Source organism: Polypterus senegalus, chromosome 10, assembly GCF_016835505.1.
Source record: "Polypterus senegalus isolate Bchr_013 chromosome 10, ASM1683550v1, whole genome shotgun sequence".
Lineage (NCBI taxonomy): Eukaryota > Metazoa > Chordata > Cladistia > Polypteriformes > Polypteridae > Polypterus > Polypterus senegalus.
In genome coordinates this window covers 108470446-108493804 of record NC_053163.1, presented here as the reverse complement: position 1 = coordinate 108493804, position 23359 = coordinate 108470446, and the positions used below count along the sequence as shown (strand labels likewise).

Here is a 23359-nt window from a genome sequence, read left to right as displayed (position 1 = left end):
AGGTGGTTGATTGCCGACATCCGGCTGCACTTCCAGGTAAGGCGAAACCAGTGCCCAAAAGCGGCCAGCCGCTCCTGCTGCACCACCCCCTGGCGGCGCCTGCGGAGCCCCACAGAGCTGCACAGAACTTGAACCCCTATGAAGCTGTGAAGGAGTCCGGGGCACCACTGCAACCCAGGGAGGCTGCCATCTAGCATCCGGGGGAGATACTGGGCTTCCCACCCTTGTCCCCCTGGCAGATGTGTAGAAGGGGCATCCCAGTCGGGCATGGGACCTGGCTGCCCACCACAGTACACATACATGGACACACTGTGTGTATTGACAGCACATACATTTTATACAGCAAAATATTTTTACCACTATGGGGAAGTATTCGCAAACCATCTCAAGGATTTTCAAAGACAGAGCTAATGTTGTAGACCTACAAGTGTAGAAAAGTTGTCTGCTCTTCAGTTCAAATGACATAAAAACTTCCAAATAGATTGACCTTTAAACGTTATTCATTTTCATGAATGTATTGTGTGTTTTCAATAAATATGATCAAGTTTCCTCCCACGGTCCAAAGACTTGCAGGTTAGGTGCATTGGCAATTCTAAATTGTCCCTAGTGTGTGCTTGGTGTGTGTGTGTGTGTGTGCGTGTGTGTCTGTGCACCCTGCCCGGGGTTTGTTTCCTGCCTTGCGCCCTGTGTTGGCTGGGATTGGCTCCAGCAGACCCCCGTGACCCTGGGTTGGATAATGGATGGATGCATAAAGCTAGCCTTTCGGAGAACTTAAATCTTTTAGCTGAGTTTTTTTTTTAACCAGTCTAATACATATACTTACAATTAATTTCTACTGCTTGTCAAGTGTAAAACTAATTTATTTCAAATTAATGACTTTATTGAGAAGGTGAAAAAACTTGAAAATGATTGAAAACATCTGCAAAAATGTGAAGTGACAATGAATAACATGCTATAGATGAATTAGCTGGAGTACACTTCAACTTCAACACGAGATCACTTTTGATATACAGTATTAATATGCAGTATTTATATACACACACATGCTAAATAACATGCTGTCGGTTAAAAGAACTGTGGTGAGCCCTTAAAAGTACTCAAAACAGACTTGGGTCGTGTCGGCACCTCTGCTTTACAGTCCAGAAAGAACATTCGGTGAAATCCCAGTAATGTAACAGACTACGGCTGCAATGTGGAACTCCTTTGACAATAAAAACAAAAACAGTCAACTTCAGGTTGGCAATCCAATGTAAGAAGTCTGAACCCCTCATAGCCTACAAAGTATCATTTAGTTTTAGCGATTGGCATACACAGGGTATATGAGGGGAACTGCCAATCCTTGGCCTGGTTTCTGAAATGCAATAACCAGATTCTTGACCTTCCGGAAGAGACGCTTATTTACGCCAGGGGCAGTCTGAAAAAGAGCCAGACAAAGGATTACTTAGAAAATGTCATAAAGTAGATCAAAAAAAAAAATAAAACTCAAAGCGGTGAATGGGACAGTTTCAGTACTCCCATTAAAAGCTTTGCATTTTAAATCGATCACACAGTCTGCACCACATATTCCAGTTTTTATCACTATCACTATTATAACAAATCACATTAAAATACCCAGAGTTCAATTCAATTTATTGTCTCCTTACCTTAATTGCAGTATTCTCTGCACTTAACGCCTGTATGTCTCCTCTGTCCTCAGGCCTAGTGTAAGGCTTCTCAAATACCAAAGTCTACACCACTGATAACACTTGAAACACCAGATAGAAATGTCAGCCTGCTTCAATGAACCTCATCATCTGCTGTCGCTCCCTCTGCATTGCTCTGTCATACACACAATTGTAACTGATGTAGTCCTGTTATGGAGGGGAGTGACTAATCAATGCATTTTTTTCCCCATGGACAGCATTAAGTAGTTTCTGTGGAGTGTTTGTACTGCTTGATTTCATTGCTGTTTTTCGGGCCTGAAGATCCTGGCCTGGACAGCATTTCTGTACACCTGATAACAGGGACATACATTAACACAAAGAACTGATGAAGGTGCAAGAGGATGGTTTAGAAATTAACATCAAGATGTCTGTATCAGCGACAAAGTGATTTAGCTGCTATGCAGTTAAAGCCCTATTAGTGAAACCACAGATCAGGGACCCTGCACACCACATTACTCTGGAACGGTAAACTATTAAAATGACAAATATTTGCTGATGGAGGAAAGCCATGGGAGGTCCTTCTTGATCTCTTATTTTTTTTTTTTTTTTTTTTGGAGGAGTCAGTCAGGACTAAATGGTAATACTAATTTGCAGGGCCACCTAAATTAGGAAATGCTTGATAAAATAAACACATCAATGGGGGATAGCAGTTTTATTGTATTGCATAGAAACTCTCACCCGATTTTAGCTAGCTTATCTGCCTGTTTCACTTTGCGCTCAACACTTCTTTTGTGACTTACAACTTGTACGGATGGATCACACATTGTACAACTGTCAAGGAAGTGATGCTATGGAGTCATCATGTTGTGGTTTATGATTCAGAGACAACTGTGGTATTTATATATATGTGAAACATTTTTATTCTTATAATTATACCAAATCAATTATATATAGAGCCTCAGAAATGCCCAGTGGTTAGTGTTGCTTCATCAAATCTCCAGCAGACTGAGTCAGCTTACTGTTTGGAGTTTCTATCTGTTCTCCACATCCACAGTACATTGTTGTTTTTCCTGCCATGCCCCAAGATCTTAGCTAAGGTCTTAATCGTGTTACTGAGTTGGACCCTTGAGTAAAGCCCCTAACCTGAAAACTGCTCCAGGGTTGCTGTATAATGGCTGACCCTGCACTTTGACTTCCAGCAATGACTGTGAAAAGACAATTTCTCCCTGGGAATTAATAAAGTATATCGAGTAAAAATAAAATTAAATACCAATAAGTGACTAAAAAATGCATCATGTAAAGCATACATGCCTCTGTTCTAAATTACTACAAAATAAATAAATAAATAACATTCTGAAACCCACAAATTCAAGGCTACGGGGCCTATCCCAGCTACTTTGGGAACAAATGAGAAAATAACCCTGTGCTTAAACATTGTTAGAAATACACAAAGTGAGAACAAGATGTTTGTGTTCATAATTTAAAAAATGATAATGATGACTGGACCATAAAAAATAAGATATGGTGGGTAGACTGTCTGTTTTGGTCCTGGGGTGGATCTTTTAATAATTCTCAAACAGTGAAACAGGAGAATGGCCACCAATGCTGTGTATCCCAAGGTTCCTTTATGTTATATAATATAAAGAGAATGAATACTTTATTTTTTTACTTGACAGATGAGAATCTCTACAAGTAAGGGTCCTAGACAGACTCATTAGCTATTGCACCCACCAACAAAAGTGGCACCTGGTATTTCAGCCCACACTGTTTAATTCATTGTAACAGTTCAAACACAGGCTTTCTGAAAATATAATTATTGGGGACATTTAAAGCAATAAACAGCTCACCTCAGCCACCCAAGAGCCTCCTTCTACTTGGTACACTCGGTAGGTGTATACAAGTCCTTGGCACCTGTCAAACAGAACACACAATACATGACTCATGACTCTGTTGAGGCTTTTATTTAACCTTATTGTTAGCTTCTTAAAGAAAATAAAACCATGCACAAAAACTGCAAAAAGTACATGCTGCTTTAAAAATGAACCATTCTTGCAAACATCAGGAAAAAGATGCATCTCACAAAGAAATGTCTGCACCCACTCTGTTTTGCCACTTGAAAGAGAACTAGTCAGGTTTACAGGAGCAACACTACAGTGTAAGATAGCAGGCAGAAATAATGTCGCAGATTCCTCTCATGTACTTTATAGACCTGGCAGTTCTGATTACAATAAAGACCCCGATGCTCAAATATCAGTTTATAAGTATCCTTCATACGGTGCCACACATGGATCTCACTGCCTCACAACAATTTACGTGAACAGTACAATGCAACATACAGAGAAACAATCAACTGTTTCTGAGCTAGCTTTGTACAAGGCAGGGTCTCTAAGGAGCAAGACAGAAGCCCACCATGTAGGGGTCACCACATTATCACAGGACAAACCCACACAAACAACCAAAACTGACGAATTTAGATATGGAAGTTACCCAATCGTAATGTCTTTAAAGTGTATGAGAACACCAGAGGAGCCATCCCACCCACAAACCGAACAGAGTCCACAACGCCAGTGACCACCACTTTATCTGTTGCCCCTGTGCAGCGAACTCTTACAAAGATGTATATTACAGATGAGTTATGTAGCATCCTTAGGGTTACATAGTTTAGCTCAGGCAGCTATCTAAGTACTTAAATATTCTGGTGCCCCGTGTTTCACTATGAATTTTTTTTTTTGGCATCTGAAGCACATCTATCTGAAAAAGAAACTCCTTCATTTACTGTATTTGCTCCGGTCCAATGGAAAACCTTAGTATTATTAATTGCAAAAACTGGGTGTACCAAATAAATCGATTTTTCATTCCTAAAGGGTATTTTCACATGTACTCCATACACTGTACTTTTTAATGTTAAGTGCACGTTTGTGGTTCATGGAACGATAAAAAGGTTCAATGACCCACTGTTAGATTTTGCAGGTCTGGAGTACAGTCGGATGGATGATTGAAAGATAGCATTTGTATAACTGACCTCTTTAATTCATATATCTTAGCACACTTTTAACAAGCAGAAACTCACATTTAGTCATTTTAAAGCAATGTGTTTGCTTAGGTGTTAGTCTAAATATTCGACATTTCTTTTGAGTTGCAGACTGGATAAACAGAATTGTAACATTTTACTGTCTTTGCTAGATGGAAATCAGTTTACCATTGTTAACATTAACACAAGTAATGAGACATACCAAGAAGACATGATCTTACCAGTCTGACTTGGAAATTATTAATTTACTACTAATTACTGTTCTTGCCTCTATGCTCAGAAATGAAGTTAATGTCTAAAGACATTTAAAACAAAATAAAATAGTAATAATTACATCTTAAATGCTTTCATTTTTGATTAGGTAATGCAAGAATCTGAAGATACACCAGGTTTAGCCACACTGCCTTGGCTTCCAGTATCTTTCTGGGTTGATATTTTGAAAAGATCTTAGTTGCTTACAAGACCATTTCACCATTATAAATTTCAGAATGCCAGCCCCCCAAGCCTACATTATTTTCCATGACCTTCAATTGCTGGCCTCCTCCATGTACCAAAAATGAAGCACAGATGGAAAACAGAGGTTTTGTTCTTGTGCACCAATAGTTTGGACTAGTTTAACTAATAAGACTTACATATAGTATGAGTATCTCACACAGATGCAAGGCTAGTTTCATAAGACTATTATTTACATATAGTGTGTGTATAGTGGCATTCAGGAGGGAATAAAAGCTGTGGAGGTTTGTATTATCATTAGTTATTAACCCCTTCTCATTTTTTTAAGGTCCTGCTCTGTCGCTATATGCCACTGCACTATTGTCAAAGTTTCTCAATAATGTTACGGTATGCATCACTGGCATCTCTACAGCAATCCTGCTGTCATTAAACTATGTGTGACGGTGACTCCGATAATGTCATATCAAATGTCCAGGAAAGGCTGGATAGCTTTTCAGCCTGGTTTAAGCCGCTTTTCCACTGCATAGTACGGCACGACACGGTTCAGTACAGCTCACTTTTGCGGGGCTTTCCACTGGGAACAGTACCTGGTACCTGGTCCTTTTTTTAGTACCACCTCAGCCGAGGTTCCAAGCGTGCTGAACCGTTACCAAAATGTGACGTGTAAACTCTGCTGGTCAGTGATTGGCCGGAGAAAATCGTCATTACTGCGTCACTGGCTATTCTTTTCTTTAAAGGTACAGACACGCGGAAGTTTCGAAAGTTCTCCAGCCACTGAGTGTTTGTAAAACCGGGAACAATCACATCCCACCACTCTGAAGCACGGTTAAATGTCCAAACAGATGGTCTGTTGTGGCGACTTTTTTGCAAAATGTGGAAGATCTGTAATATACAGAATCAGCATTTTAATGTTACACTGGCAGTTAAGTTCATTTTATGCTTTGCAACAGTGATAAAAGTTAGCTAGTGATGTGCTTTTTTTAGATGCTTAACCTTGCTCGTCATCGAGCTAAAGTGTTGTCGTTGTCTGCGTGTTGTTGTAAAAGTTCCACGGTGTCACTGCAGTAGAGGCGGTGCAACTATAACTACACGTGAATAATCCCGCCCACTCTAAAGCGGTACTAAACTGCAGTCGAAACGCAAACCGAGCTGAACTGAGCCGAACCAAGGTGAGCTGTACTGAACCGTGTCGTGCCGTACTATGCAGTGGAAAAGCGGCTATAGAGTACTAGGGCAGGGGTCCTCAATCACGGTCCTGGAGAGCCGCAGTGGCTGCAGGTTTTTGCTCCAACCCAGTTGCTTAATAAAAAGCACTTATTACTAAAGTAACACTTCTGCTTCACTTTAGTGATTTTGAGCCCTTATTGCTTAATTTTGTCTTAAACAGCTATTTTAATTGCTCCTTATTATCAATAACATGCACATGACAAGCGAGAGCAGCATTTCTCCATTTAGCTTATTTACATTTACACCTGTGTGTATTTAGCTGCACTATTGGATTTAATTAAATACTTGGAAGAAAAATGAAGAGAAAAAAGTGAAGGACTGAGAATTACTCGTCCATTTTAGCCTTCAAATCATTTGCATGATAGAAAGGGAAAGAAAATCTAGGATATGAGAATGACCTGACATAGCAGAGTTAATTTAATTTCATAGCTTGTTAGTGCTTTATTGGCAAGAATTGCTTTCTAATTAAGCAACCAGGTCAGAACAAAAACCTGCAGCCACTGCGGCTCTCCAGGACTGGGATTGAGGACCCCTGTACTAGGGTGTTGTACCGTGTTAGACATTATGAATGTAGAGAAAAACCAAGCAAAATGACACCTTTTATTGGCTAACTAAAAAGATTACAACATGCAAGCTTTTGAGGCAAATCAGGCCCCTTCTTCAGGCAAGATGTAATACAGAAACTGGAGTTCCCTGTGTGTATATACACACACTAGGACAAGAAACAACACTGGTAAATCTTTAAAGGAAAAATCTTAAATGTAAAAAAATTAATATGCCTTTCAGGATAAGATTTTCCTTTTTGCATTTCGTTATCGCTAACACGGTACAACACCCTAGTACTACAGACATACAAGACACCGAAATGTACCGCTACTACATGGAAATGAAGACCCGGTGGAAGAAACTGGCACACATGGACAGCGACATCTTCTATAGGGTGGTCCAGATCTAATTATGCAATTTTCATTACGCTATAACTTATTAAGTTTATTACATAGGAAATCACCCGAAAAATCCCAGACCATTGAGAAGTGTGCGAACTGACAACATGAAGAATCGTCCCCGCATAAATCAAAGTCATCCAGATAATCTGGATCTGCATAATTAGATCTGGACCACCCTGTACTTAACGAAATGCAAAAAGGAAAATCTTATCCCGAAAGGCATATTAATTTTTTTACATTTAAGATTTTTCACTTAAAGATTTACTAATGTAAATTTTGCTTGACTTTTCTCTACAGCCTGGTTTAGTAAATGTTTACAATTCTGAACTACCAAATACTGTTTGCATGTGATGTTGGGATGGACTGGCACCCTATCCAGCATCGTTTCCTGACATGCTGGGTTGAGCTAAATCTCTAAGCAACCCTATAATTAAAAAGTACCTCCAAAAATGGATGGCTATGCAGTCATTCTTGCAACACTATCCCTCCAGAATTTATCTTCTTCAACTTGTTTTCTACATGGTGGCAAAGTGGTGAGAGCTGCTGCTTCACAGATCGTGCGTCCCATGTCTTCACATGTTTGTCCCATCTGCATGGACTTTCCTCCTGGCACTCTGATCTTCTATGACATCTTCAATGACAAATGTGTTTGGTTTACTCTCAATTCTAAATTGGCTCACTGGGAGTGTGAGTATGAATTTTAATAAAAAAATAATAACAAAAAATGCTGTTGCTATCTCCATTATTTGCCAACAGTAGAAATATATTAAAATTAAGCTATTTGCTCCTCACATAAACTCTTCATTTATTACAGAGAGTGAAAACAGATTTGTCAATTTTGCAAGGCAAATCTTCAACATTTCTTTGCAGCTCAAGATAATAATAATAATAAAGAAAAAAACAATACAACTGAGAAAATGGAGAGCACATTTATCATATACAGTAATCCTGCAGCGTGCCTTATTCACCACACATTATCCACCCACAATAGTAGCAATGTCAGCCCTGTGCTACTTAATGTTTTAAAAACCTTCGATGACACTTTTATATGTATGATGGGTATGCTCTGTATTTCTTTCTTAAATGATTTATTTAAAAAAATCACAAAGGCTTTGATATTAGTGTCCTACTCATCTTATTTATCACTATAATAGATTGGATAAATAATGCAATCACTGCCATGCCAAATGCAAAATGCACAATAAGTATTCAGATCCCTTCATTTTCTGCATACTTTATTTTGTTATAGATTTAATTGTATATGCATACATTTGCCATTTTTAACCTTCAATCTACACTCAATAACCCAAAAGGACAAAATGAAAACATGTTTTCAGAAAGGCTTGCAGATTTACGAAACAGCAAAAACTTTCAAATTAAATCCAAACACAATAAAATGTGCAGAAGATGAAGGGGTCTGAATACTCTCTGAATCCACTGTATGCGATTACTTTGCTAAGATGTACATGTATTTGTTGGGCTGCCTCACTCATTCTTACATGAGAAGTCATGACTTCTAGAAAAACACCCCACGCTTGGTGAAAGGCAAGAACATACAGTCGTCTATAAGGCATTTAGCTTCTTTCATATCCAAACATGCGGCATCAAAAGGGAGACGAATGAATAAGAATATCAATTGGAATGAAAATATAAATATACTATTTAAAAAAAAATGTACAGTGGAACCTCGGTTTACGGGTAACTTGGTTTACGAGTGTTTTGCAAGACGAGCTAAATTTTTTAATTCATTTTGACTTGATAAACGAGCGATGTCTTGCAATACGAGTAGTATGGATACACTTTGTCTACTGAGCGTCATGTGATCACAACTGAGCTGATGGTTCTTCTCTCTCTCTCTCTCTCTCCCTCCTTATCTCGCTCTCGTACGCGCTGAGTGTCATGTGATCACAACTGAGCTGATGGTTGTTCTCTCTCTCTCTCTCCTTATCTCTCTCGCTTTCTCTCTCTGGCAATCGTCTCCTATTCTCCATCTGAGTCGGTGTGCCTCACTCATATAGTCAACATCCGTACGAGCGTATACTGTTTACTACAGCATTGTGACTGTGTGTGTGTGTGCGCTGTGAAGTGTGAGTCTCCATCTTGCGCCCCAAAACACGAAGCTGAGTCTCAGTACTTTAACAACACCAGCTTTATTTAGCTTGAAATAGCAACAGCGCTGTTATTTATTGTAGCGGGATCTTTAGAATGTTCCTTGTATCACCCATCGACGGCAGGCGCTTATAGCATGTCTGTGATCTTTTTGGATGCGCTTATATGGCAAACTGCTACAGCGCTGGGAGACTGCGATTGCTTTGGGACGCTCTTCACGTGTTGTCCCATTGGTTGGAATCCCACATGAGTTTAGTTTAGAAACTCACTCACACCGGCCATGATTCTTTTTAAAGGTAAAGTGCATGTTAATTTGTTTTATGTATTTTAACTTTATATTTTGCATTCATCATTTTTATATGAATAGTTTTGGGTTGTGGAACGAATCATCTGAGTTTCCATTATTTCTTATGGGGAAATTCACTTTGATATACGAGTGCTTTGGACTGCGAGCATGTTTCTGGAACGAATTATGCTCACAAACCGAGGTTCAACTGTACTATATGCCATAAATATTGTAAATGTTATTTTAGAATTCTCAAAATAAAAACACTATACCAGAAAAATGATATTACATTTGCTCCATTACCCCCCACATTACCATTATTATAGCCCAACATGGAGACCAAATATAGAACTGTCTTGGAACAACGCAAGAGAGTCAGTGGATTCCTCATAAGGATTAAAAGAAACTGGCAAAAAAAGAAAGATGTAAAATGTCCCATTTGTTCTTAAGCACAGACAGTCACAGCTCCCCTGTCAGTGAGTGTCAGGCCAGCAAAAGGCGCACAAAACTCGCTGCCATGTACAATGGGGGCATATGATGACTACACAGCAGGACTGGTGGTTGTCCATATCAAGTGTTGAAGTGGATCTAACACTATCAAATGAAGTATACAGAGTACTCCACTTCACAACATGTGTTCAGATCACTGACCATGAAAAATGTCATAAAATAAGACACTCATATTAGTAAACTAAACAAGAAGGCATCCTGGAATGAAAGGAGATGCTGCCACCCCAAGGCATCCATTTATTCTTTTTCCTAAGACTGTCATACAGGTATCAGGGTGACGATTCTCCAAAAACTCAGAGCAGATCAGTCCTACAAGTAGTTGTTGAAGGAAGAAGTTACATACTAGCAGAGAAATGTCACCGTATTCTGAAGCCATTTTTATGTTTTCCTAACTGCAGACTTTGAATGACTTGCAGTAATGAGGTGCAATTCGTTGGTTTGTCTGTTTCTTTTCTCTGCTTTTTTGGTTTTTTCAACAAGGCATTTAGCACAGGCAAGTTGTCACACCATGCATCTCAGTTAATATAAGATGTGCTTTCTTTTTCTATTTGTTATATTAAGTTTTCACTACCATGACATATTGCTAAAAGTTAAAAAAAAAAATAAAAAGGAAATCCCATAGGTTAGTGTTAATAATGCAGAATTAGACAGTAATCATCGCAGCTGGACTCACTGAACCAGAGGGTCAGCATCTGCTTTGAAATAAACAGTTCCTTGCTTGATCTTCTCTCTGTGGCAGCTAATGAATATTTATCTGAGAAAGCCTTTTTTATATGTGTACACAGCATGTGCAGTGAACGTACATATTATTCCTTCAGATTTTAAAAACTTGGTTATTCTAATAAAACATCCAACATTGGAGAGAGGGTAGTAACCAGTATAAGATGGGAGGAGGCCACAGCACAAGCAGGTCAATTCACTCATCTCTAGCCAATTTAGAGCTGACAATTAATCTGAACATGAGGGTCTTGGGAATATGTGTGAGGAAAAGACAAAATAATTGAAGATAAAAATGTATTAGACTAAAATGTTTCACAAGTTTCACAGGCAGGAAATCAGACTTCAGACAAACTGAAAACAAATGACTCTATTCTATTCTGAATGCATCCTGGAAAATATGAGGAATACTAGCAATACACAGTCAAAAATATTTCAGTAAAACACCAATAAATTTATGCTCTCAATTTACACTAAATGTGTGCAAGGGAAAGAAACCTTACAGAATGTTTAAATGGCAGCACCCAGGAGGGATTAAACGTGCAGTTCTGTTAGGAGTTTCCAGGGTGAATTAAACAAATGTAAGAGGTAGTGATGAGGTGTGAGGATGTGGGTTCTGGCTCCACACTCCCATTGCTGTTGGAAGCACATGAACCCAACACCGTCGATAATGTTACCGAGTGAGCTAGTCAGTGGAGGCAAATAAACAATTGAGCAAGGGGTGGTGCAAAAAGTGCAATAGTGCTTTTATTAAAAACAGTCAACAAAAACAGTGTTCCATAAATAGTGCAGTTCATTCAATAAATAAATAATCCATTAAAAGAACACGTGGAGGTTAAAACCATTGGAAAAAAACAATCCTTTAAAACGAGAGGTGAAGCGGTCTTTAAAAACCAACAACAAATCCGGTGCATCGTTTATTAGCGTTTTCTCTTAGCGTCTCACCTGCTTATCCCATTTGGGCTTAGCAGCAGGCAAGACGCTCTCTGCAGCTGCCCTCCTACAACACACGCGAGACTGGAGACCTCCCGATCCCTGGCTCCGGTATGGCACTCATCCCAGTCCCCGAGACTTGATTACCCCAATAGCCAGGACGCACACATTGGGGACTCCACCACCAAGCCTCCCGACTTCCGCTGCCTTTCCACGGCCTTCTGCGGCTCGTCGCTTTCCTCTAGGCACTCCCGCTACTTGGTCACTCAGCGGGAGCAACCTCAACTCAAACGCCTGGGTGTCGACCTAACACCCAGCTTCCTCGCAGCTGCCCACGAGCGCTCGATCGCGCGCTCACCACATGCACGCACCGCGTGTCTATCTCTCTCCGGCACCGCCTGCTTCCACACTCGCTCCCTGTAACCTCTTTCCTTTTCTTTTTCACCCACCTCTCCACAACCGACTCGCGCTTCTTTTTAAAACGTGAGGGGCCATCACAGCTGTAGCATTAGCCACGGGAGCAATCACGAATGTGGGCAGTTCCTCACCTGTGCACACGGTGAGAAACGCCCACAACGACGACTGCCCCGCGGCTCGCTACAACATCGCCCCCCCTCACGAAGCCGCCTCGGATGCGGTGATTATTTAAAAATGGCCTTTGCTCAGTGAGCTGTGGACCCGCTATACCACATGAGGACACAAAACTGCCAAATGATCTCCCTGTCCAGGTCAGAGGGGCCCTGTCAGCATCACTGTTTAAATCAACGCTCAAGAATAGTCCCCTTCCATTGCCAAAGCCACATTTGAGATTGTTCTTTTCGTTTACATCATTGTTTGTAACGTTCTTCCCATCTTTTCCCAATTGTAGCATCTTGTTGCAAGTCTTTACCATTGCTCTTCTCTTCTTGGGATGTGCTGTTACTGGAGGTTTTCATCTTATTATCTCTCCCGAGCTGTTATTGGTACCCTGCAATGCATACAGGCCATCTCCTGTGATGGACCCAGTGTTGGGCTCTCATTGTTGTCCGCAAGGACTGTGGCCTGCGTGTCCTGTGGAGCATCCATTACGAGGTTGGGCAACCAGCTCATCCTGGAATTAGGGACTTACGTTTTGCCTTTCTACTCTCTGCTGCCTTTTAATAGTTTTTAATATAAACTTATTACCAATAATTATTTTAAATGTAGATATTTGTATATTTCTTCTTTTCTATTTTTTTATATAAATTGATTACTAATAATTATTTGAAATGTAGATATTTGAATATTTCCATGCATTTAATATGTTTTTTGTGTGTTATTCTTTTGTTTTGTTAAATTTTGTGTTATGTTACATACAATAGTGATATGCATATTGGGTTTATAAGGAAAAAGTACCTGTTATAAATATATACAAATGTGATTTGCATTACAAACATTCTTTTAATTATTAATACTATACAGATTTGTTAATCAATATAGTGTTATAGGAATATCAATTAAAATATCAATTTTTAGTATTTTCATTACAGCCCTAATATAACAACAACCTGTAACAGAATGTGCACACACTATAGACATTTAATTTTATAGGAAAGTTTTTACTTTTCTTTTTATTGTTAAACTAATTTTGCCAAATTAAATACATAGAATTAGACAGTAATTAATCAAAGATACGATCAGCACTGTATCCCATACGTTGATGCTTTACGATCAGTCTCAGAGTCCACTCCCAGCCTGTGTCATCAGAAAACCCAATACAGTACAAAGAAATTCCTCAAGGATATTGGAATATCAAAAAATGGTCAGCTGGGTTGTTTTAGAACATTATTAAAAATTCTTCACGAAAACTTCTAGCCTTTCTTCTTACAGAAAATGTTACTGCTCCCAATTTTAAGTAAAATAAGATACATTTTTCTCATTGGTTAATACAGGATGAGTAAAATTTCACAACAGAATTTTCATAAGACAATTTGGCCCTTTCGGGATGTTATTCTGAATAATATTCTTGACGGATATGAAGTAGTTTTGAGTCCAGAAATGCCTGACAATTACAGTAAAGAGGGTAGCTCATTTTCAGATCAAACAACCACGTGAAACTAAATCATTCATAATTCTTGCCCTCTCCCCAGGTATATTTTAGGCCGCTGTCTCTCAAGTTCAGTCCTGGGGGACCCCCCAATGCCTTCTGTTTTTTTTTGCTCCAACAATTTGCACAACCAGTTATTCATTTTGTCTCTAAATTATTTGCATTGTTTAATTAGCCAGTGTTCTTTGCCTTTTATTTTACATTCAGAGAAGAGTAGTGTAAAAATTACATTTATATGAAATTTTGAAATATTTGTATTTGTCCTGTAGTTTTAAATTTGTATCTTTCTTTTGTAACGTTCTGATTGATTGGCTTTTTTATGGAGTTTGTTCTCTTATCTTTATACTAATAATGACAATTAACAATTAGTGCAGCAGAAACCCCAGCAAACGATACTATAGCTACAGCTACTTCAGTGTTAGACTCACTAGCGAGCCGTTAGTAAAATAATGACTTAAATAATCAGAACGTTTGGAAAAGCAGATTGGAAATCATGATGATGATGATGGAGCTGACAAGCTTAACAAGATACAAAACACAGAGCTGAAATCATTTTCATGCAACATAAACACTTGCTACATTCCAAAAGACGTTTAGCGAACCTAGTTTTGAAATTTCCGGATTGAGACTAAAATACAAAATTGTAGAACTAGCAGCTTTCTTAACTAAGGGTAGGAATCCATTTGCAAGTAGAAATCTACAGTTTTTGGGGGGAATCTGGACTGAAGCTGTAAACCATTGTTGTAAATCTTCCTAACAGAAAGACGAGAATGAGACAAAGCCTGTTAATGGCTAAGTTCTATTCATTATCTGAAACTGTAATTAAAAGATTCTTTAGATTGGAGTGTCAAACTCAAACCCTGGACGACGGCAGGTTTTCATTTCATTAACCTATTAACCTTCTTTTTTCTTAATTTAAATCAACTTGTGTCCTAAAATGCAGAACGCACAACCAAAAAATAATGAGAGGTAAAGCATGCCAACGGATGATCACCTAACTCAGAGGTCTCAAACCAAGTTCCTGAATTTTCACTCCAATCACTTTCTTGATTAGAAGCAAGTTCTTAATGAAATATGTGAATTCATTTTATACCTTGGCAGTCCTCTCATTCTGCCACACCACACACATTCCCAAACTGTTGATTTTTCTAATTCTGAGAGTACCATCGAAATATTTTATTGACCAGAACAAATCGATGTATCTCAGACCTTCACTTTTTTTTCTTTTGAACTGTTTTATTGGAGTACATATGGCGTGATGGACATATAGGTGTACAGGGGATGAGCTAGTTTGTCACCTGTTGACTTTTCACTTCTCCTTACTGTTTGGCGGGGCGGCATGGTGGCACAGTGACAACACTGCAGCCTTGTGATAAGAGACCAAGGTTCCAGTCCTGGGTTCTCTCTGTGTGGAGTTCACACGCTCTCCCTGTGACATTGTGCGTCTCCTCCCTGTGCTCCAGTTTCCTCCCATGGTCCAAGACATGCAGGTTGGGTGAAATGGCAGCCCTTGCAAGTGTGCGTACCCACCATGTGCCACCTGCCTTGGGCCTAATGCTTGTTTGGATTGGCACCTGCTGCCCTGCAAGCCTGCTCTGGATAGATGGATTTGGAAGATGGATGGATGGGTTACTGTTTGGCTGCTGGATAAGTAAAAAGGAGTAATTAAGAGTTCTAAATGCCAAAAAAATGTGTCATTTAATATTAAAGCAAAAAACGTAAGTCTCACTAGCAGAAGTAATTGGTTACTAATTAAGAAAGCGGCTGGAACAAAAACTGGCAGGCCCTCTGTGATTAGATTTCGACACTCCTGCTTTAAGTTATGTAGAGATGCACACTTTGAAATAAATCAGTAGAGTCTGGACATGATTTCTATGTCACTATTATTACTAGATAATTGAATTTCAATCATAAAAAATGAAGGCTGATTTTATTAAAAACTGGGCAGCTTCCTAATTTCTGCGCAGTAAAAAAAAAATGTGTTACCAAAATGTATCGTGTTTAAAGCATCAAAGGATGCAAACATATTGTCAACATCGAGATCGCTAAAGATCTAGATACCAAACCAACTGATTTCCATGAATTAAATACGTTATGTAATAAACTTTCTAAATGACTGTCAGGCTCAGGAGCAACATACTTACTTTTTTGCCTTACTTTGTCTTCTATATCGGTATTATATTTTAAGTGAGTGATGAACCACCGAATTACCGGTTAATAAGCAATAAACTGTACTTGCAAGCATACAGAGAAAATTTTGAGCAAGATTTTCTATCCGCAGCTAACCAGGAAGTCACGATTTCAAGACAAACTTGATAACAAAGTTGTTCACTGCAATATGCAGTCATTACAAATGTTGTCAAGATGGAATTCTCACTATACGGTATACAGTACGGTCTTCCTAAAGCACAAGGCAATTTCAAAAAAGCAAATTATAAATTAGACAAAAAAAAAATGAAAAGACGAGATAATGGATGGATGGAGATGGAAAGACAGCATACTGTGAAAACAAAACATTTGAAGCCGGGGATGGTAGTGGAACGTTCCATGTGTAAAGAATTGCGAGCACACAAGCGTGAGTCAGCCAGACAATAGTGGTGATGTGGTCAGATGTCTAAGAAGAGGTCTGTTCACCCTGCATAGTAACTGTGGGTGGAAACTGTGGTAGAATCTGGTGCCAAATGTACAAAAACTCCTGGTGAGGTGTAAAGAGCCTGGTGGTGAATGTCAAATGTGAAGGCTGTTTAACCGAAGTGAGACCACAGCCAATGATATTGTGTGGCAGCTCATAGTCCTCTGAAATGCCATTCGCTCTCAGGCTGAGGGCCAACGATCCCATAGATCAGAACACTTAATCATAAGGAAATGCACTGGCATCTCATGAACAGAGGCACTGTTGGGCTTTTTTGACGACTTTGTCCTTTTTTACGGTCCAAGCCAAATATTCAATTCATGAAACCTGAAGCTGTTTCCACAGTTTGTTTGCGTATATACTTTCAAAAGTCCACTGGAAGCTGTTTTGTGTCCAGGTTATTGTTCTGATACCCCCTCAGGAGTTGTCCAAGCACATGAATTTATACATAACTGTTATTGGACGCTTACTTCTGCCTCTGTCCATAGTCCTAGAATCTCTACGTTTGAAACCCAGTCATAAAATTTAAACTTAGATGATGCCTTGCTTGTAACTGCAACAGCAAATAGAACTTGTGAGAAAGGGACACCCTGTCTGATTCCACATTTTGTGAAATAGTCACTATTCTTATTATTTACATGAAGAGAAGCTTCAGGCTGGAGTACAGTAATGTGAACCACGCACGTATGATGGGCCCAAGTCTAAATTTGTGTAGTAGCCGTTATGTGCACTGGCTGAGTGGCGGCTCTGAGGCTAAGGATCTGCGCTGGGATTCAAAAGGTTGCCAGTTTTTAAATCCCTGTTTCTGTCAAAAGAGATCCTACTCTGCTGGGCCCTTGAGCAAGGGGTATGCAACAAATAACAAATTCCTGATACAAGAAATTGTATAATAATGTAAATAAAGAACAAATCTGGCGCCCTGCCCGGGGTTTGTTTCCTGCCCTGCGCCCTGTGTTGGCTGTAATTGGCTCCAGCAGACCCCCCCATGACCCTGTGTTAGGATATAGCGGGTTAGATGATGGATGGATGGATAAAGAAAAAATAAAAATTCTAAAATGGCTTTAGCGTGTATGTGTATGACAGTCTGCGGTGGGCTGGCGCCCTGCCTGGGATTTGTTCCTGCCTTGTGCCCTGTGTTGGCTGGGATTGGCTCCAGCAGACCCCCGTGACCCTGTGTTAGGATATAGCGGGTTAGATGATGGATGGATGGAGGATGGTGTGTGACAGTGGGACTGGCTCCTTATACAAAGATGATCCTGCCCTGCCACACTCAACCCTGAAGTAGAACTAGCAATGGTATGTTATTATAGACAGACAGACAAAGAGATAGTTAATTTCATGTAAAGACTTCTTAAGTGCATTTATACCAGATGAGGTACAGAGTATGGGAGAAGGAACGGCACCAACATAAATCCCACAGCTTCTACAGAAAATAATCTTCATTTTTTTTTTTCTTTCTTTTTACTAAACTTTTGCGTGGTCTTGCTTTGGTCATATTCTGTCACATTTTCTATATAATTATAAAACTCTCAGTATAACTCTGAGCTTCAGGTTTGATCCAACAGTCCTGTATAATATGTCCCCATTCTGTGAAGTCTTTTAAAATCACAAGGAAATAAAATGGGCACTCTGAGAACAAGTGACTCCTTGGACCCATTACTGTCTGTTTAGGCTCTGTCCTCTCATTGTCCTGAGTTGCATTACGGAGGTTTGAAAATGCTATACTATGTTAAGCTGTACAATTAAACATAATCCTTCTATTTTCCAAATATGTATATTCCATTAGAGTTGTGCTGCACTATGCAATCCATCAAAACATGCCTGGGATTGATCAGGCCAGAAGGAGACCCGTGCCGCCTGCTCTGCCCCATACTAATAACATGCTGAACAACAGATTCAGAGTATTTTTTTGTAGAGTTGGAAAGTGCTTATGAAATTCACAAAGTCATCTTTTTCTGTGCGTACCATAACTTCCAGCGGATACAGCGATGCGGTATCATTTCCGAATTGTAACTTTCCTTCTCTCTGCTAAGCAAGAGGAGCTCACTAAGCTGGCACATAACCTTTGGCCCTCCATGCTTAGTTATTTTCAATCTTGCTTCTAAGATGAAAATCATTTCTGCTTTGCATGTCCTCTAGGACAGCAGCAAGGCTACAGTTACAAGGTCTGCGGCAGATCATCAGCTGCGTTTTAAAACCTTGAGAAAGCTGGAGGAGACGGTCTTAGCAGGATCAGATGGGCTGAAATTTTTCTTACAAAATAGTATGCAACTTTCTAGAAATGCCTCTACTAAATTGCGCAATCTTGAGTTATGCTTTTATTATGAACAACCCAAACAGGAGCAAATGCTCCATATTTGTAACCTTATGTGTCTTTTCTGGTTTGTTTTGTATTCTTTAAAAATATCCATCCATCCATCCATTTTCCAACCAAACACAGGGTCACGGGGTTCTGCTGGAGCCAATCCCAGCCAACACAGGGCACAAGGCAGGAACCAATCCCAGGCAGGGTGCCAACCCACCGCAGTTTTTTAAAAATATTTGAAATGTAAATTGAATGGTTTAAATTCATGCTTGTGCTGCTGTTTCTCAGGTGAAGCTTTATGGGACTGTGGCAGAAGAGGCCCAGGAATTATGGAGGCCTGGCTTTAACTTAATGGAACTGAAATAATAAATGCAGCTTGTGCCTGCATGTGCAATCATATTTCGGTTCAACTAACACACTTAATCTGAAGAAACTATTGCCCAGTATGTACATATTAAATACCGCAGCAAAAAAGACAATATTGTTTCCATCAATAGGTTTTTTGGTTTTTTTTAAAGTAATATTTCAGCTTCAGCCAAGTTCCCTTTTTGGATTTTGCACTCATGTATAAATATCCCCTATGACTTTTCTACTCAGCTACTTTTAGTTTCATAGCAGAAATGAAATGCACAGCTCTGATAAAAATATCTATTTAGAAATCTATATTATTTCTACATGGCAAAAAAGGGAAATCCATTGCCCACACTAGCTAGTGTAGAAAATAACCGAAACAGAGAACATCTAAATGGCCATGTTGGCGAAGTGAAGGAATGATGACAGTCACCGCCTGCTTGTTCCAAAGAACGATCCTCGTGTATGAGACTTCTTTGGCAGCCACATAAAAGGTCTGCATCAGTCATTTCTTAACTGTTTGGCACTTGTTTATAACGTTAAGTATTAGTATTTGTTCCCAACTGCATTGTGTCCATTGTTCTGGTCAGGCACAACCTTGGCAAGTGCAAATCAAGTTCATAAAACAGACAAATGAGCAAATGGGTTTTGATCCTGGACACAATTTATTTTAGCAAAAGATGAAGCAATAATCTTTTTTGTGTCCTCTAATTTAGCTAATGCTGCATCTTATTTTATTATCTTTTATTTTATCTTTGATAATTGTAAACAGAATCTGGACAACATCAACAAAAAAGCCAGCAACGTTTTGGGTGAAGAGTTGAGTCTCATGCTGTTACTTTTGCATCTTTTCACGAGTTACTGCCATGGAAATCTGAAATCTACTGAACGCTTGAGAATGTGTATATGCAGCACAGAAAAAGGATGGATTATAATTGTTGATTTGATATAATTTGGACATAATATTCTGCCAGGCCTCTTTAACATGTAGTACTAGTGCCTTACATATAGAGTTAGAATACAAGAAATTTGGTGTTGCTTATACACGTATGTTTAGTAAAACTTTAAATAAAATAAACATTTTGTTCATATACACACATAGCCATGTACAATTAAGCGACCATGTGCTTCAAATATACCATAGGGCATATATAGATAGATATGCAGAACAACCAGTCGTGGAATTATCTTAATCAAAAACTTTGAAGTCCTTAAATCTCTCTTTATTTAATTGGAAAAAATACCCCACCGGGAATTTTACTATGAATTTTGACACCGTACATACCCAAAGGAACGGAGCCTAAAAACTCATACCTCTAAATACAGAACACTTATTTTCAACCATCATTTAATCTGATTAGGACTTTCAGGATACAAAAATTCAGTCAAAATCCTAATTACAGAAGAGTATGGTTCAGACATACCGACTCCGTTATCTGCAGCACTGCCCCATGCAGCACCATTCTTTTGCTTAAAAGCAAGCAAAGACCAAATACTACATTATTTTTAAATTTGTCATTTTTGATTAACATAAGAGTTCTGGGTTTAAATCTCCCGTTTGCTAGCTTCAAAATGGAGCTCCGGTTCTTCATCCCGTATTCCGAAGGTACGAAGGTTCAGTTAAGTGGCGACTTTTAATCTGAAGCGCGTTTCACTGTAACGGGTTTGCTGACATCCTAGCACTCTGGGAAAATATTAATTGAGTTAAACTGTCATGGGCATAATCTCAATGAGATACAAGATGCCGCTTATAATTTACTTAAAACGAGTTAGTACTTGAATTTTCAGGAGTTGTATTTCCATCTTAATGCTTGATCAAACATTTCCCCCCAAATAAACGTTCTTGTTTTGTAGCTAAGACCCTGCTCCCCTCTCTCACGTACACACACAAGCCTCATCCCCCGTTTGCCCCCAGTGTTTACTTACAGCACACACAGACAGTAGACCCCTGCAAACGACTCGCTGTTGCGGATCAGATAACTGCCATCCTTCCCGGCTGCGCTGAGCAGGCGCTCCCCTGCCTCGCGGCTGATGTTCCCGTGGTAATACTCGAGTGACTCCATCGCTTACAGTGACATCGTATTGTATGCAACGGGTTTATCAGTGGGGTGCATAGGAGGATGGGGGTGAGGTGACAAAAAAAAAAAAACAGGATGTCGCGTCACGAAAGAGACAGCGGAGTGTGAGAGAAGGAAGATGGGCACGTGGCTAAACGGGCATAGTGTAGTTAAGGGTGCGAAGACTTAAATGAAAATTACTGCCTATTAAATTGGTATTAGGAAAAGATTCGTACATTTTCTTTCTCATTGGATGTTATCCTTTCTACGTGTTTAACGTATAGGTCGATAGGTGTTATCACGTTATCGTTTCCATCCAGCTGGCCCATTACCTGGGAGGGTATCGCCCCATTGCCATAACTGAAGCCGGCGGCAGTGTGCCTTTTAGAATTTTAGAATGTGACATGCACATGCTCTTAAACCTTTTACAGTTCGGGTGGCAGTTCCAGTTCTCTTGTTGTTGTTGTGCCATTGCGGCGCAGCACTTGGCACCAATTCACTTCAGGACACACAAATTATATTGCAATAGCCAGTTTAAACGAAATCTTACATTCGCCTTTTGGAACATCTCTGAAAAATCTGAGTACTCAGGGAAAAAGTCCACACGCACACGGAGAGAACGTACAATCTTCACACGGACAATGAACGCGCTGAAAATAGTTTCTGCCAAGTCGTCTTATTTCTTTAAGACGAAACTATCTTAGCCCGTCGGTTATTATTTGGTATTATAGTCGATTAAAACACATTACACATTTGTGCGTTTTTCCTTTTTCTATGGTCGTAAATCTGAAGTTATTTGCCAATGTGCGTTCCTCAGTCGCGCATCATCCCATCGATTAACAGCGCCGCTTAATCCTGTATAGGGTTGCGCTGGTCCGGTGCCGGCAGCATTGGGCGCATGGCAGGAACGAATTCTGGATTGAATGCCTGTCAGTCGCAAGACACACTCAGCCAGCACTCCAATCTTATTTTATTGCAGTTAATTCAACGCATCACATGGGGGTAGAGAGAGAAAGGGCAAACTGAATTCCGATCACAAATGTCATTATGGACTGATTAACATACCATTTTAGATATACTAAAAATACATATAAGGTCACTAAGCTTAAATCAAAATATCATATCACAATATTCCATGATTTGTTACAATAACAAAAAGACAAACGTTTCGAATTGAAAACTGACGGCTGCTTTTAGTTCAAAAACGTTTACGTTCCAATGGAGACGGGGTTAGAGCATTGAGTGTACTGCGCTTTTACGTTTTACGGGCCGGTGCCATGGTGCCAGAACAGTACACATCGGGCTCTAACTGCTGCTCTAAATCTGACAATATGTAAAATGCTGAATGAAGTAAATACACTGTGTTTCTTAGCAGTGGGCGTCACTACGTAGGTACACACCGCCCCGGGGTGCATCATTGGTGTTGGCATCAAAATACTTTTTTTGTGCAGTGTTTCAGCTGCACGTGCTGTTGTTTTCGTTGCTGCGGTAGTTTTTATAGTCGCGTATTTTGTCTAATTTTTGATGTTTTAGCTATACAATATGTTTTAATTTTATTTAAAATATTTTTTATATCTTTGATTTTAGCCCCCGTGAAACTATGTGCCTCCAACTTACATTATAATGCACGATTCTACATATATTTGAATCTCCCATCAACAAATGCTGTTTTACAGGAACAATATACACCAATCACTCTGGTCCCTACTACCCGTATGCCTCACTGGCTTATCAACTAATTCCACTTGTCCATGATCCCTCACTGGTATTAGCTAAAACATCAAAAATTAGACATATTCACATTCACATATAGCCATACAATATTGTAGCGACGATGTCCGACTTTGCAATCGTGTCATCAGATCTGCGACCATATCAGGGGCCGAGGTAGTTAAAAAGCTCCGAGGTGGCGGGTCCCCTGTGGTGGACGAAGTTCACCCTGGGTTCCTCAAAGCTCTGGATGTTGTGGGGCTGTCCTGGTTGACACGTCTCTTCAACATCGCGTGAACATCGGGGACAGTGCGTCTGGATTGGCAAACCGGAGTGGTGGTCTCCCTTTTTAAGAAGGGTGACCGGAGGATGTGCTCCAGCTA

The 23359-nt window shown here is 39.7% G+C and overlaps 1 protein-coding gene across 1 annotated transcript; it reads right to left on the bottom strand.

The window, feature by feature from the left end:
* Positions 1-676: 676 nt before the first annotated feature.
* LOC120537401 (SH2 domain-containing protein 1A-like) lies at positions 677-21334 on the bottom strand. The gene is made up of 3 exons (XM_039766313.1): positions 21136-21334; positions 3491-3554; positions 677-1414 (listed from the first exon to the last, which is right to left on the bottom strand). The coding sequence occupies exons 1-3, from the start codon at positions 21270-21272 to the stop codon at positions 1295-1297; spliced, it is 321 nt and encodes a 106-aa protein (XP_039622247.1). The 5' UTR covers positions 21273-21334; the 3' UTR covers positions 677-1294.
* Positions 21335-23359: the final 2025 nt, after the last annotated feature.

What these genes read in the sequence shown, in the direction of transcription:
- LOC120537401 (XM_039766313.1), bottom strand. Translation starts at nt 21,272, where the DNA reads ATGGAGTCACTCGAGTATTACCACGGGAACATCAGCCGCGAGGCAGGG. An exon ending in GTCTACTGTCTGTGTGTGCT is followed by an intron (nt 3,555 to 21,135) that starts GTAAGTAAACAC and finishes TCTGTTTGACAG; the next exon opens with GTGCCAAGGACTTGTATACA. An exon ending in GAGGCTCTTGGGTGGCTGAG is followed by an intron (nt 1,415 to 3,490) that starts GTGAGCTGTTTA and finishes GCTCTTTTTCAG; the next exon opens with ACTGCCCCTGGCGTAAATAA.